General features: G+C 45.9%; 1 protein-coding gene and 1 long non-coding RNA gene across 4 annotated transcripts; both read right to left on the bottom strand.

Moving 5' to 3' along the window:
* Positions 1-96: 96 nt before the first annotated feature.
* Positions 97-5942, bottom strand: LOC310755022. Its single transcript, XR_014544128.1, has 3 exons — positions 5526-5942; positions 4791-5446; positions 97-1365 (listed from the first exon to the last, which is right to left on the bottom strand). It is a non-coding gene; the product is annotated as an uncharacterized lncRNA (long non-coding RNA).
* A 3632-nt stretch (positions 5943-9574) lies between these two features.
* On the bottom strand, positions 9575-15108 carry LOC310755019 (uncharacterized protein). 3 transcript variants are annotated; one of them, XM_083631695.1, is made up of 7 exons: positions 14820-15108; positions 14380-14590; positions 13792-14127; positions 13418-13595; positions 13013-13139; positions 12133-12213; positions 9575-11522 (listed from the first exon to the last, which is right to left on the bottom strand). In XM_083631695.1, exons 4-7 carry the CDS (start codon positions 13490-13492, stop codon positions 10324-10326), a joined length of 1482 nt encoding a protein of 493 aa, XP_083487821.1. In that variant the 5' UTR covers positions 13493-13595; positions 13792-14127; positions 14380-14590; positions 14820-15108; the 3' UTR covers positions 9575-10323. The 3 variants fall into 3 exon arrangements, with proteins under 3 accessions (XP_083487821.1, XP_083487822.1, XP_083487823.1); XM_083631696.1 differs by lacking the exons at positions 13792-14127; positions 14380-14590 and having other exon boundaries at positions 15020-15092; XM_083631697.1 differs by lacking the exons at positions 12133-12213; positions 13792-14127; positions 14380-14590; positions 14820-15108 and having other exon boundaries at positions 13418-13730.
* Positions 15109-16197: the final 1089 nt, after the last annotated feature.

Genomic DNA, 16197 nt, shown 5'->3' with positions numbered 1-16197 from the left:
GTATCTTCCTGTTTTCTTTATCATCTCGATCCTAGCATCCAAATATATATCCCTCTTTCTTAACCTTTCACTTCACAAGGTTATTCCAGACTCAGCCAGATTTCTGTCCACGAACCTTGTCTTTTAAGGTATTCGTTTAGGCATTCCCATTCCACTACACTTTTTGGGTTTTCTCTTATTATATCTGTCAGTTTGGCTAACTCTAAGTATTCTGAAAGCTTACATAACCATTCTCCCCTAGTGGGTAATTGATTCCCTTTCCAATACTTAGCCACCAGAATTCTTGCTGCAGACATCACTTATAATTCAGTTTGATCTTTTGGGATATCATCATTTAATATTCCTAAAAGGAATGCCTCTGGCCTTTTACTATATGATATTCTTAGTATTTTCTTTGTTTCTTCATGGATCATGCTCCAAAATTTCCCAATTTTGGGGCATGTCCACCACATAAGGCAGAAAGTTCCTTTTTGTTTCTTACATCTCCAGCACTTATAATTATATGTTTTATTCATTTTTGCCAGCCTTTCTGGTGCCAGATACCACCTGGGATGCTTTTTCATATAGTTTTCTCTTATTAGGTAACATGCTGTGAAATTTATATTTTTTTGTCCACAGTCTTTCCCATTCTTTATATTCAACTGTGAATGGCCCAGATGTTGTTCCCATTTTTTAATAGCGTCACCTTTTCCCTCCTTTTCTATTTTCCTATTTTGTAACAATTTATATATTTTGAGAGAGTCTGTTGGTTGTTGTATAATATTTCCTTTTCCCATACCAAGATTTTTTTATCAAACCCCTTAAATTTATTATCCTTCTCAAATATTGTTTTTAATTGGAAATATTATAGAGAACGGCTTTGAAATTCACAGCACCTACGCTGAAAGAAAATTATATGAAAATGATGTATCGGTGGTATCTGACTCCACACCTATCAGCCAATCACCCATTCCCACCACCCTTCTGAGTAATACCCCTCCCCACCCTCTCACTATACATAAGGGTCTGGTGACTTCTGTTTCAGTGTATCTGAAGAAGTGTCCATGCACACGAAAGCTCATACCAATAACAAACTTGGTCTGTAAGGTGCTACTGGATTTTTTTTATTTTGTTTTGACTCCTACTAAGTTATCTAAATTGTATAGAACAAGCTCCAATATTTGTTGGAAGTGTAAAGAAAAGGAGGGTACCTTTTATCATTTGTGGTGTTCATGTAAGTTAACAAATTCTTTTTGGGAATTGATGTACAATGAATTGAAAAAAAATGTTTAAAATAACATTTGTCAAAAAAACAAAAGCCTTTCTATTAGGAATTACAGATTCCGATATCCCAAAAGACCAGAAAAGACTGTTTATTTTTTTGTTCTTTTTAACATGTTTTAAAATGTTCCTTTCCCTTTAGATTTTTATATATGGGGGGTGGGAGGGATGTTTGGGTGGGCTTGGGAATTCGTTAGATTTTGATGAATTTGTAATTTTGTAGCTTTTATTTGTATTGTTTTATTGTTTTCTGGGTTGTTTTGTTTTTTGTTTTTATTGTTTTAAGGTTTTATTGTCTTAGGCTGCGAAAGAATAACATTAATTGCCATCAATGGAGGCTACTATGAGGCTTGGGATTGCTACCGTGGAGGGGCGAGGGAGGTATGGCGGTGGGGGCAGATGTTATAGGCGAAGGGGATCGAGATATGGATATGCTCGTACCCCTTCCAATCTGCGCCTCATCCCGAGGGACGAGGGTAGGGCGAGCAAGGACTACTCACCTCCGTCACTGGTGCTGTGCAATGCCAGGTCTATAGGCAACAAAACCGCCACCCTGCGAGATTTCTTTATCTCGCAGGGGGTTGACCTGGCTTGTGTGATGGAGACCTGGGTGCGCGAAGGGGCAACAGTTACCTTAAGAGAGATGGCGCCCCCGGGTTTCTCCGTCCTCCACCAGTCACGGACTGTGGGCCGGGGGGGAGGGGTGGCATTATTAATCCGGGAAGATTGTTCTTTCAGGGCTCTACCATCACCATCGATCCCCGGCATTGAATGTGTTGGCCTAGTGTGGGGCTCCGAGGAGAGCTTGGCTGTCTGGCTGGTGTACCGGCCACCTAGCGCACCAGCAGCCACCCTGTCAGGCCTATTGGAGGCGGTGGCTGGCTGGGCCTTGGAGTTCCCTAACCTATTGGTATTGGGGGACTTCAACATCCATGCTGATGCCACTCCCTCCTCACAGGCTCTGGACCTGGTGTCTTCCATGGCGACACTAGGGCTCTCCCAGTTTGTTTCGGGCCCCACACATCAAGCAGGCCACACGCTGGATTTGATCTTTGGTGCAGGTATAGATGTGATCATGTCTCCTTCGATGAAGGTGCCATGGTCTGATCACTACGCTCTGAAAGCCAGGATTGACTTTCCACCCCCACCCTGCTTAGGTGCCGAGCCGATTTGGGCTCGCCCGCAGAGGCTGATGGACCCCGATAGATTCCGCCAAGCCTTGCGGGACCTTGCTCCCCGTGGCGACTCATTGACTGAGCTTGTTGAGGGCTGGAATATCCAGCTCCTGGCAGCCATCGATGAGATCGCACCGAAGCGCCCTCTGCGACCCCGCAGAAACCGGGCTCCCTGGTTTACCGAGGAGCTCCGGAAAATGAAGCGGGACCTCAGACGGCTAGAGCGAGTATGGCGGGGTGCCCGTGACGGAGCCTCAAGAACATCTTATAGGGCTTTTATGAAAACCTATGAGATGGCGGTGAAGGCTGCTAAGAAGTCTTACTTCTCGGCCTCCATTGCATCCGCTAGCTCTCGCCCGGCGCAATTATTTAGTATAATCAGGTCTTTAACGTCCCTTGAAGGACAGCCAAATTTAAATAACAATTTGACACACGGCTGTGAGGCATTTGCGAGCTTTTTTGCGGAGAAGGTCTTGTTGCTCCGCCATGACCTCCCTGCCAATTTGGATACAATAAAGGAACTGGAGGCCCCTCGACTGTCCTCGGGTCCAGTATTGGACCACTTTGACCGGATATCCCCAGCCGATGTAGACAGACTCCTCCGAGCTGGAAAGCCCACCACCTGTCCTCTCGACCCGTGCCCGTCTTGGCTGATTAGAGCGTGTCCAGACGAGGTGCGGGCCCTCCTGGGGGATATCATCAATTTGTCCCTTGGCACGGGGACATTCCCAGGGGAACTGAAGGAGGCAGTGGTGCGCCCGCTCTTAAAGAAAACATCATTAGATCCTTTAGATCTATCCAATTACCGCCCGGTTTCGAATCTTCCGTTCCTGGGTAAGGTGATTGAGAGAGCGGTTGCTGAACAGCTTGGTGGGTTTCTGGATGAAACATCGGCTCTGGATCCATTCCAGTCTGGCTTCCGCGCTGGTCATGGGACCGAGACAGCTCTGGTTGCCCTAACAGATGATCTTCGTAGACAGCTGGATCGAGGCGGGTCGGGGCTGCTGATTCTTCTAGATCTGTCAGCAGCTTTCGACATGGTCGATCATGAACTTCTGGACCACCGCCTTGCCGACGTGGGGATCCAGGGCACAGTCCTTCAATGGCTGCGCTCGTTTCTCTCTGGTCGGGGACAGAGGGTGGCGCTTGGGGGGGAATTGTCATCGCGCCACTCCTTGGTGTGTGGAGTACCTCAGGGTGCGATACTCTCCCCAATGCTTTTCAACATCTTTATGCGCCCCCTCGCCCAGCTTGTCCGGAGTTTTGGGCTGGGTTGCCATCAGTATGCCGATGACACCCAACTCTATCTGTTGATGGATGGCCATCCTGACTCGGCCCCAGACACACTGACCAGATGTCTGGAAGCTGTGGCTGGATGGTTACGTGGGAGCCGGTTGAAGCTAAATCCTTCGAAGACAGAGGTCCTGTGGCTGGGACGGGACGATATGGGATTGGGGGGGCAACTCCCATCTCTTGCGGGGGCGCAGTTAGTGCCAGCACCGTCCGTTAAGAGTTTGGGTGTAATCTTCGACACCTCCCTTTCCATGGAGGCGCAGATTGCAGCTATAACAAAGGCGGCATTTTTCCATCTCCGCCAAGCTAAGCAGTTGGCTCCTTACCTCTCTCGCCCTGACCTAGCCACTGTGATCCACGCGACGGTCACCTCCAGACTGGATTATTGTAACTCGCTCTACGTGGGGCTGCCCTTAAGACTGACCCAGAAACTCCAGCGGGTGCAGAATGCTGCAGCGAGACTCCTTACGGGGTCTTCGCTACGAGATCACATTCATCCGGTGCTATATCAACTGCACTGGCTCCCGGTGGAGTACAGGATCAGGTTTAAGGTGCTGGTTTTAACCTTTAAAGCCCTATACGGCCTTGGACCCTCGTACCTACGGGACCGCCTCTCCTGGTATGCCCCACAGAGAAACTTACGGTCTTCAAATAAAAATATCTTGAAGGTCCCAGGCCACAGAGAAGTTAGGCTGGCCTCAACTAGAGCCAGGGCTTTTTCGGCTGTGGCTCCGACCTGGTGGAACACTCTGTCACAAGAGACTAGGGCCCTGCAGGACTTGACATCTTTCCGCAGGGCCTGCAAGACAGAGCTGTTCCGCCAGGCCTTTGGCCAGGGCACAGCCTGACTCCCTCCCTCGGCAATCTTCGCGGAGCTCTGGCCCAATAGTGGCCAGTGGCTTGAACTTAATTAATTTTATAATGAATGATTTTAGAGCGTTGTTTGTGTTGTACTTTTGTATTGTTTTATTGTTGTTAGCCGCCCTGAGCCCAGCTTCGGCTGGGGAGGGCGGGATATAAATAAAATTTATTATTATTATTATTATTATTTATGTATGTGACAACAGCTGCAAGGATGCTACTAGCCCAAATATGGAAAGAATCAACAGTTCCAACAAGGGAAGAATGGCAATGCTGAAATGGCAAAACTGACTGGGAGATTCAGGAATCAAGAAGATAATGACTTTTAAAAAGAATGGGAAAAAATTATAACTTACCTGGGAGACCATTGTAAACACAAAAACGTTAGCTGGACTTTAAAAATAGCTTGTAATGAGACAAAAGACATGGATGATTTAGAGAGATGAAAACTGTGGAGAACGTAATGTTATGTAGTTTTAGAAAAAAATATTTTAAGGACCCATGCAGGGACGGGGCTAGTCACAAGATTCAGAGAATCTCATATATGGATATGTTTAAAGTTTTTTCTCTTCATTATTTTAAATTTGCTATTGTAAAAACCAATTTAAAATATTTCAAGTAGAAGAAGAAGAACCTGCACAGGCGAAAAACTGTTTAAATGTATGGTGTCTAGAAAGAGTTTTAGTCTCTTATCACCATCTTACTGTATCTCAAAAATACCGCACAGGGGAGAAATTGTGTAAATGCGTGGAGTGTGGAAAGAGCTTCACTTACTGGGCAAGAAAGAATCCACACAGGGGAGAAACTATATGATTGCATAGATTGTGGAAAGCACATCCGTACTGGGGGTGTCCTTACTTTGCATCAAAAAACCCATGCTGGGAATAAGCCATTTAATTGTATGGAGTGGGGAAAGAGCTTCAACCAGAGCGGAACCCTTGCATCAAAGAACCCACTCCAAGGAGAAACCATTAGAACGTATGGAGTGTGGAATGAGTTTCAGTGGGATCGATGGCCTGACTTTGCAACTGAATACTCACACCAGATAACTAACTTGATAAGCGAATGAAATATGAAAAGAGCTGCCGTGGGAGCAGCAAACTTACTTCCCACAAAAGAATGCACAATCTAGATTCATGTCAGGCTTCAGGGATGTGGGGATATAATAATTTATTTATACCCCGCCCATCTGGCTGGGTTTCCCCAGCCACTCTGGGTGGCTTCCAACAGAATATTAAAATACAACAGTCTATCAAACATTAAAAGCTTCCCTAAACAGGGCTGCTTTCAGATGTCTTCTAAAAGTCTGGTAGTTGGTTTTCTCTTTGACATCTGGTGGGAGGACGTTCCACAGCGTGGGTGCCACTATCGAGAAGGCCCTCTGCCTGGTTCCCTGTAACTTAGTTTCTTGCAGCGAGGGAACCGCCAGAAGGCCCTCGACGCTGGACCTTAGTGTCCGTGTAGAATGATGGGGGTGGAGATGCTCCTTCAGGTATACTGGATCGAATCTCCATGACCTTGGACTGAGAGGCTGGATGCTTTCCAGAGAGGAAAAACCCATTGCTGCCTCCCAAGGTAAGATGCTGGCCTCACATTCATCTTTGGCCAGTCTCTGTTGGGCCACTAAGACTGGGAGCATCTTCTTCCCAGGCCCCTGTGGGGCAGTGTGAGGAGGCACCTCTTTTGGGGGCAGGGGCAGACCATAGAATACAGCAGCAGCTGCCCAGAGGATTCCCAAGGAGAGAGGAGAGGAAGCTGAGGGAACGCTGCACAAGGGTGTTTGAAAAGGGGTGAGAAGCTACCAGCTCTGCAGGCAAGGGGGGACATAACAGGGCTCCTCAGCCCCACAGGGGAGCCACAGAAAGAAGGAAATTGGTCAAGGGAGCCAGGACTCAAAAAGGCTGAAAACCTCTGGATTAATGCACTGCTACGAAATACACTGTTTTCAAAAGTAAAAAGACTAAACCCTCTCTTGGGCTCAAGGGAAAGAAACACATTGCTTTGGGCTTAATATATATGAATAATACAAATTGCTCAGTTGTTGTCACCATGACAAGTAAATGTTAATTTTCAGGTCTTGTATGTGGAGTCTACTTCATCACTCAGGCTTGAAGGTGAAACTGCTACATCACTCTAAAGAACTAAAAAAATAGCTAACATAAACACATGGAGTTGGTTTGAGAGGGACTGTAACTCAAGGAAAAAATAACTGACCAAATTAACCTGGCTCTTATTGAGGGGAATTAATTCATATTTTGGAACCTAATTCAGTGATGTTTTGTACCTTTTGAGTCTGTACCTTCAACAATACCTGAAATATGCAGATCCCATCTGAATTCAGTCAAGTTCTTACCTGCCCACTTGACTGGGCTGCTATACAGGTATTTTCCATTTGAAGGGGGGCAGTTAATCAATCCAGACATTAAGATTTATGTGCCAAAGATCATTGCCCAAATGCTTTACAGGGCTGAGTTCTGGGGAATTAGTGTGAAATCCGAACTAGAAGGCAGATTTTGGGGCTTCCTCCTGGGATTCTGGCGGCTCATCTGTGTTGGGTATCCCCTCAATAAGAGGCCAGAACTGATCTATCCTATCTCAGATATTGGTGTTATTTTTTAATACAGTTAAAAGTTGGAGGGAAAGAAATAAGGGGAGAGAGGGTGTAGTAAACTGGTTCTTTTACACAGCCTATGTGCAAGGTTTTTGTGTCAGCAAAGTCGAAGGAAATGGGGAGTCTCCCCATTGCTTCTTTGCTCACAAATCCTGTCTCAGTGGCACGTTTAAGATATAAATAGGGTGAGCCTGTGGCCTGGATTCAGGGACTGAGTAGTTATCATAACAAAGGAGTGGCCAGGATGCCCAGGTAATCCAATCAGGTAACCTGGCAGACAGGATAAAAACAACTCGCTCAGATTTCTGTTGTAGTCCACCCCTTGTCTGATGTACATATGATGTAATTAGGGGGTGGTCCTGGGCTACACCCCTTCTGTGATGTATGTATGATGTATGGAGGGGTGGTTTTGAGATACAGGGTGGGCAGTTCAAAAGTCTATATAAGGGCTGGCACACCTTTGTCCTGGGTCGTCCTCCTCTCTTCTGAGTGTGGGGCGAGCACCCTGTTGCAACAGCTTTAATAAAAATCAGGCTTACTAGCTGTTTTGGTTCTCAATATTCTCTGGTTGGCCTGTGTTATTTTCTCCTACCAATGGAGAACCACAAAGGACTCTATAAGGGCTCTTGTGTACTCCATAAGGGAAAGGGAGCAGTTTTTGTTTACAAGACAGTTGATAGGAGTTTGTTGATGTGAAGAACGAAGTGAACACTAGACACACTCCATACATCTAAATGGGTTTTCCCATGAGAACACAGTGGTACCTCTGGTTATGAACTTAATTCGTTCCGGAGGTTTGTTCTTAACATGAAACCGTTCTTAACCTGAGGCGTGCTTTTGCTAATGGAGCCTCCTGCTGCGTGTGCTCGCATCTTGGGGCAAAGTTTGCTTCCAGGAGACCTACTTCCGGGTTAGTGGAGCTCGTTACCCGAAGCATTCACAAGGAGGACGGTACATAACCAGAGGTGTTACTGTACATAGATGAACTTAACTGAAGCACTATCCACACTTCTTCCATTTAAATGGTTTCTTCTCTGAGTTTCTTGGTGTTTTGTAAGTGCTCCACTCTCATGGAAGCACATCTCACACTCCATACATTTAAATGGTTTTTCCTGTGTGTGAGTTTGTTCATGAACAGTAAGTTTCCACCTTTCTCTGAAGCACTTCCCACATTCCAAATATTTAAAGGGTTTCTCCCCTGTGTGAGTTCATAGATGTATGTTCAGTTGTAAACCTTTAGTGAAGCTCTTTCAACACTCCATACATTTAAATGGTTTCTCCCGTATATGACTTTGTTGGTGTACATTAAGGATTCCATTCTGACTAAAGCACTTTCCACACACCATACCTTTAAACATATTTTTTTTAAGGTCTCAAATTCAATGCTTTGCATGCAGAAGGGGGTCCCAGGTGAAATCCTTGGCAGGCAGAGAGACCCTGCTGACATCCGCCTGTCTCGGGAGGCGATGGAGGAGGGGGCCTTTGGGGGTGAAGTCCAACTGTGGGCATCTTGCAGCACCTGCTGTGGCTGCTTCATGTCAGGGACAAATGCTCAATGCCGGCAAAGGGAGAAGCAGCTCCAGGTGAACTTTCAGCCTCCTATACTGCCTGCTCTTTCTACAGATTTCTGAAAGATGGGCCAGTTATGGGGGCAGAGATTCCTCTCTCCACAGGGAAATGACTCTCCTGAAACCACTGACAATGCCCACATTTCCCTGTGCCACCTTCCCTCCCCATATTGGTTCTTTCCTTCAGCACCTCCTTTGTTCCTGCTGCCACCAGGGATTTTGTCCACTTTGCAGTTTAGTGTCAGGGGCTGGTGTGAATCAGAGGACTGGGGAATGCAATTTCAGGAAGATCAGCTTCTAACAGAAGAGGAGAGGGAAGTCCTCCCTGCCCTTCCAGAGTTTCACAATGCAGAGAGACAGGCAGATTCAGGGGCTGCACAGTTGAGACAGGAGCTACCCAGCTTTGAGATAGTAGCTAGGCAACAGGAAGGAGAGAGGCAGCTGAGCAATACATCAATCAGAGTGGGGGGAACTCCCTCACCCCCCCCACTCTCTGAGATATGAGCCTGTCAGAGAACGAAGAAGAAGTGGGGAAGGGACATCCCGTTGGACGTGGATAAGAACTGCTATCCTTGTGTGGAGTTGCCTGTTTGTTCTAGTAACACGATACGGTAATAAAAAGAGCAGAAATCTATCAACTGCTCATTAATTCTCATTGGTGAGCTACCAAAAAGGGAGGGGGGACTTCTGAACATGACATGTAGCCATGAATGAGAAGGTATTGTAAAACAATGAATTTATAAAACATAAACAACGTAGGATAGTTTAAGGATTACTTTGTGCACATAAGACTATGCATTTCAGTCTTTCTGCATTTTCATTGTTCCTTTATTGCAACTATAAAAAAGATTTATGCTGTTGTTCTTGTAACAAGGAGTTGGACTAGAAGACCCTTGGAGTCTCTTTCAACTCTACAGTTCTAGTTACAGGTTGGTCTGCCGTAGTCAAAGCAAAATAAAAAATTTCCTTCCATTAGCACCTTAGAGACCAACTAAGTTTATTGGCATGAGCTTGGTGCGTGCACACGAAAGCTCATACCAATAACAAACTTAGTTAGTCTCTTAAGGTGCTACTGGAAGGAATTTTATTATTTTGTTTCGACTACAGTTCTAGGATTCCAGAGCCAATCCTGCTTCCTAAACACCACTGTTGTGTTCTACTTTTCCCAACTCTCCATTCTCAACTCTCTCTGCCAAAGACCAAATATCAACGGACTCTCAGCCCATTTTCACTCACAATGAGCACTCCAGGGTCACATTCTGCACATCCCTAACTGTAGATTGTGTATTTCATTATACTTACTATTATGAGACATTTACCTTCATTGTCTTAATACATATATGTACAACTTTCCATACAAACACCAGAACATCAAACACACTCCATGCATTTACAAATGATTTTTCCCTATATGAGTTTGTTGATATGAGAGACAAAGTGAACTCTGTGGGAAAAACTTGGCACACTCCATACATATAAATGAGTTCTTCCCTGTGAGAGTCCATAGGTGTTAATAACTCCATTATAATTGAAACACTTTCCACACTTTTTCCATTTAAACTGTTGCTTCTCTGTGAGATCGCTGATGTCTTGTAAGAGTTCCACTCTCACTGAAGCACCTCCCACAATCCATACACTTATATGGCTTCTCCCCTGTGTGAATTCGTTGGTGTACAGTAAGTCTTCCATTTTGACTGAAGCTCTTTCCGCACTCCATACATTTAAAGGGTTTCTCCCCTGTGTGAGATCGTTGATGTGTTGCAAGAGCTCCTCTCTCAATGAAACCCTTCCCACAATCCATACATCTAAATGGTTTCTCCCCTGTATGAGTTTGTAGGTGTCTTGTAAGTTTTCCACCTTCACTGAAGCCCTTCCCACAATCCTTACATTTAAATGGTTTCTCCCCGGTATGACTTTGTCGGTGCACAATGAGTTTCCTACTACAAATGAAGGACTCTCCACACTCCAAACATTTATATGGTTTCTCCCCTGTGTGAGTCCGTTGATGTACAGTAAGTTTCCCCCCTTGACTGAAACCCTTCCCACACTCTAAACATTTATATGGTTTCTCCCCTGTGTGAGTTCGCTGATGTTTTGTAAGTGACCCACTTTCAGTGTAACTCTTTCCACACTCCAAACATTTATATGGTTTCTCCCCTGTGTGAGTTCGTTGATGTTTTGAAAGAGCTCCACTCTCAATGAAACCTGTCCCACATTCCATACATTTATATGGTTTCTCCCCTGTGTGAGTTCTCCGATGAATAGTAATGTGTGAATACTGACTGAAGCTCTTCCCACACTCCATACATCTAAATGGTTTCTCCCCTGTGTGAATACGTTGATGTACAGTAAGCTTTCCCCTATCCCTGAAGCTCTTCCCACACTCCATACATTTAAATGGTTTCTCCCCGGTGTGAGTTCGTTGATGTCGGGCAAGACTTCCATTTTCACTGAAGCTGCTTCCACACTCCATACATTGAAATGGTTTCTCCCCTGTGTGAGTTCGTTGGTGTCTTGTAAGAGCTCCACTATCAATGAAGCCCTTCCCACAATCCATACATTTATATGGTTTCTCTCCTGTGTGAATTCGTTGATGTGCGCTAAGATTTCTATTTTTACTGAAGCTCTTTCCGCACTCCATACATTTAAAGGGTTTCTCCTCTGTGTTAGTTTGTAGTTGTGTGCTAAGGTGTTCACTCATGCTGAAGTACTTCACTGATGGCCCCTCAAAATTCTGATTGTCTTCTCCATCACCTGGTTTAAAGTGTTGCGGGTGGAAGATAAGAAAATATTGTTAGGTATTCAAGGAAGAGAACAAGAGATCTTAACACACAGCAAGACCAATCACCACCTTCTATTATTTCAACACCTCCAGCATTCCTCCCTCTCCTATGTACATTTTTAGGAAAGGAAATCTAAAAAATAGCCTCAATAACCCCTAGTATCCAGTTCTACCTTCAATTCCCATGTAACACTGAGCACCAAGAGAAACCTTCTATGCTGAGATGAGGCATCTATGGCCCTCCAGATGTGGTTGGACTCTAAGTACCATCAACCCAAGTAAACATGGCCAATGACCAGGGATGATGGGAGTTGTAGTGCAGCAACCTCTGGAGGGGGACACTTTCCCCATCTTCCCCCTCCTGTGAAAATGCTACACCTCTGTATTCAGTTTTCTCCTTCCTCCCTGATATGTAATATCTCACTGATACTTTCCAACCAGCTGTTCACATCACCTAAACCTGCAACAGGATGCTGGAAAAGATGGGCCCTCGTTCTGATCCAAAAAGGCTCTTTTTATATTCCTACACACTGAAAGGAGACATAGAAAGTTATAGTCTCACAGCAAAGTGGAAGTATGTACCTCTGAATTGGTCCAGGACAACATCCCTGTATTTTTCTGTTCCAAGCGACAAGATGAGCTCAGACTTGAGTATCAGAGTCTCTGTTATGAGGAATAAGTAAAACAGAAGTGCTGTTTATGTCATATGGGGCTATAAAAATATTCAAAAATATTAATCTTGTGAAACAAAGACAGCAAAGTATCTGGTGGCCCATTAAAAGTTTATAAATGACACTGACCAGCAAACCATATGCCACCATTTTTACCCTGTGGAATAAGTAAAACACAGGATTTTTTTTGCAATTCATACCACAATATCAGCTTACTGACAAAAGTACAGAGTTGCTATAAACTACAATCTTCAATATCAACTTCATTGGGCTGGTCATGTTGTTTGGATACCTGATTATTGTCTTCAAAAGCAACTACTCTATTCCAAACTTAAGAATGGAAATTGATATATCAGTGGGCAACAAAAGAGGCTTCAAGACACTCTCAAGGCACATCTAAAAATATGCAGTATAAGCACAGAAAATTGGGAAACACTGGCCTGGGAGTGCTCCAATTGGAGAATAGCCTTTAGCAAAGGCGTCATTAGCTTTGAAGAAGCAGAAACTCGGGATGAAAGGGAGAAGTTAAGAGGAAAGTACGTTTGGTAAACCCTCACTGTGATTAACTCCCGCCCAGAAACCTATCTCCCCACTGTGGAAGGATGTGTGGATCCAGAATTGGAATCTACAGTCACTTATGCACATACCTTAAAGACCATGTTCATGGAAGACCATCTTACTCAGCTACGAGGGGTCGCCAAATAGGAAGACATGGCATGAATAGATGGCTCAAACAGCAGGTTCACACCTCCAACGTCTAGCAGCCAAGAGGAATAAAAATGTGCCCTTACCTAGAGAGGCCACCATCTCATAATTCTCCTCCATGACTTCCTTGTGCAGAGCTCTTTGGCCTGGATCCAGCAGAGCCCACTCCTCCTCTGTGAAAAACACAGCCACCTCCTCAAAGGTCAAGAGGGCCTGGAAGAAGAAGAGGAGGAAGAGGAGGAGGAGGAGGAGGAGGAGGAGGAGGAGAAGAAGAAGAAGAAGAAGAAGAAGAAGAAGAAGAAGAAGAAGAAGAAGAAGGGGAAGAAGAAGAAGAAGAAGAAGAAGAAGAAGAAGAAGAAGAAGAAGAAGAAGAAGGAGAAAAAAACAGAGCTTATCTTAGATCCCCATCAACCCCACTCAACACAGAGGGAGGCTGGGTGGTCCCATCTGTGCCTCTTCCCTCCTCCCTGCTCCCGTTGCTCTTTCCCTACCTGAGGAAGCTGCCTGGCTCCTATTTCCACTCCACCTTTGAGAAGAGACTGTTCAGAGGGGGTCTCGGAGGCCATTGCGTTGCCAGTGGAAAGGATGGAGGAGGAGGAGGCGTAAACTGGGCCACTTCTGGGATGCTCTCAGCTGTTGCCACGATGCACTTCAATGCAGGGAGCAGCTCTTTTAGGAGAAAAATGCAGAAATTATTATTATTATTGATTGAATTTATATACCACCCTATACCCGGAGGTCTGAGAGCAGTTCATAGAAAGGCGGATTTATTTAGAGTGGGAGACATTTACACAGAGAGCATACGTTTTACAAATACTGTACAAATACCAATAATAATAAATTAATACTCCCAAATTCTAATTACAAGAGCTCTGGAACACTTAAGATTATGACAACAGAAACAGAAACTATTGACTTTTGGTGTAAGTATTTGTGTATCTGACTCTCTCTCCCCTTCCGCCCAGACCGGCTCCCTGATGCAGGAGGCCAAGGGAGGGGGGTGTTCCAGGCTCAGTGTGCAGAAATACACAAAAATGGGTTAGGAGGCTGGGTCTAAGATGGGGGGGGGATATCCCCTGGTGACTTTCAGTGCATAGGTGCCAGCTCCCTGGGTCCCTGAGCACCTACCCCTACCATGAAGGGGCCGGGCACCCACATATTTCGGTGCCAGGGCCATGCATGCTGCATGGCAGCCACAGCCCTGGGGAGAAGAGTTTGGATTTGATATCCCGCTTTATCACTACCCGAAGGAGTCTCAAAGCGGCTCACATTCTCCTTTCCCTTCCTCCCCCACAACAAACACTCTGTGGGGTGAGTGGGGCTGAGAGACTTCAGAGAAGTGTGACTGGCCCAAGGTCACCCAGCAGCTGCATGTGGAGGAGCGGAGACGCGAACCCGGTTCCCCAGATTACGAGACTACCACTCTTAACCACTACACCACACTGGCTCTCACACTATGGGGACCCATAGTCGTGGGGTGAAACTGGCACAACTGGTTCAGTGTCCCAGTCAGGTTGCAGGGGTGGGGGTGGGGGGGAGTGCCCTTCTCTGGTTCGTCTGAGGCAGCAAAATGTCTCCCCCCCCCTCCCCACCAGGAGGCTGGTTTATCTCTGCGCTTCAAAAAGGATATTGCAATGCAAACCCTGTTGCGGGAGGGGGAGGCACTTTGCAACAGGGTGGCCTTTATCACGCCTCCCCCCCCCCACTGATTCCCACAGGAAAAGAGCGAGACCCCTCCTTGCTTTCCTTTCTCGCCCCCCCCAATCCTCCCGCCTCCTTTCCCAGCTGCCCTGTTTGTAGATTCAGGGGGAGGGAAAGCAAATCCTTCTACCAACCCCCATCCCCAAATACCCCCCCCCAATGAGGATGGAGACCCTCTCCCCTCCAAATTGCCCCCCCTTTTGCAGCCGATTGCACATTGCCTCTCCTGATTCCCAGAGGGAAAGGGGGGGCAGCCCTTCCTTGCTTTCATCCCCCCCTCACCTTCCCCCCTCCTGCCCTCCCTCCTGCCCTGTTTGTAGATTCATGGGGAGGAAATGCAAATTCTTCTCCCTCCCTGCACCCCAAATCTCCCCCCCCCCGAAATGTTGCACCTTTTCCCTCCTCTTTTGCAGACCTCCTTCTCTTCCGGGGATGTGCATGGAGACCCCACCCCTCCAACATTGCCTCTACCCCCCCCCCCGCCCTGCTCCGTCACTTCCTGCCTCTCTAGGAAGAAAGTTCATTGACCGAGGGGGACGGGGTGGGGCAGGAGATTGCCCCCTCCCTGCAAGCAGAGACCTAGAAATATAGTGGGAAGGGGACCCCCCCATGGAGCCCAGTGTCCCTCAGCCTTTTTCCGACCATGGCCCCCTCCCGACCTTATTTCCTTCCTGCTGTTAGACAGATAATTTATTACGGTCGGAGACCAGCTTATAAAACACACTTGGGGGTACAATCCCAGAAGGAAAACAAACATTTAAAACCATAGTCAAAACAAAAAAAAATGCACACGAAAAGCTCATACCAAGAACTAACTTAGTTGGTCTTTAAGGTGCTACTGGAAGGAAAAAAAAAAATTTTTTTTGTTTTGACTATGGCAGACCAACACGGCTACCTATCTGTAACTGTATTTAAAACCATGTACAACAAGAAATTTAAAATGTATAAATGCGATAAGCATATAGACACTTAAAACTTTAAGATAAGCTACGGTAGAGAGCTGACCCAGAGTCACCCATGGAACCGAGTTTGGGGGTTTTCTTAAACCAGTTTGGGTCGGGGGTGGTCTGCGCCTACAGGTCTGTACACAGAATCTGGCGACCGTCCGGGTCGTCTTATGATCTTTGCCTAACGGGAAAAGGTCAGATTTTTGCTTTTCCAGGAGGTCAGCAAGCCTCACCAGCAGGGGATCAATGGTCTCACTACGTGCCTCTTCATAAAAGGGACATCTAAAGAACAAGTGCTCTGAGCTTCCTATCTCCCCCAATGAACAGGTGAAAAGTCTCTGAGCATATGGGACTGCTGCTGTTCATAAATGTACAAGGCAAACACACATGCATAAGTATAGTGTCTGAAACAGTCTGGGAAAGCAATCCTGAAGCTATTTTGACTCTCCCAAATTGACCTCAAATATTTCTCTGCAAGGGGGAAGGAAACGGGAAAAGCTTTTTATTTGTCTTTGGACTGCAGAGGCTTAAACCTCCCTTTGCAAATACAGCCTGGCAAGTATCTGTTAAGCTGAGCAAACTACCAATATATGTAAGAGATTCATTATTAATAAATTATTATT

The sequence above is a fragment of the Podarcis filfolensis genome (assembly GCF_964270895.1).
Source record: "Podarcis filfolensis genome assembly, contig: HAP1_SCAFFOLD_81, whole genome shotgun sequence".
Classification (NCBI taxonomy): domain Eukaryota; kingdom Metazoa; phylum Chordata; class Lepidosauria; order Squamata; family Lacertidae; genus Podarcis; species Podarcis filfolensis.
This window is presented reverse-complemented; position numbering and strand designations above follow the sequence as displayed.

Bases quoted from the DNA above. Each gene is read 5' to 3' on its own strand.
- LOC310755019 (XM_083631695.1), bottom strand. From the start codon at position 13,492: ATGGCCTCCGAGACCCCCTCTGAACAGTCTCTTCTCAAAGGTGGAGTG. The intron at 12,214-13,012 runs GTAAGGGCACAT...TCCTCATAACAG, and splicing joins TGAGATGGTGGCCTCTCTAG to AGACTCTGATACTCAAGTCT. The intron at 11,523-12,132 runs GTACATACTTCC...ACTTTAAACCAG, and splicing joins TGTCCTGGACCAATTCAGAG to GTGATGGAGAAGACAATCAG.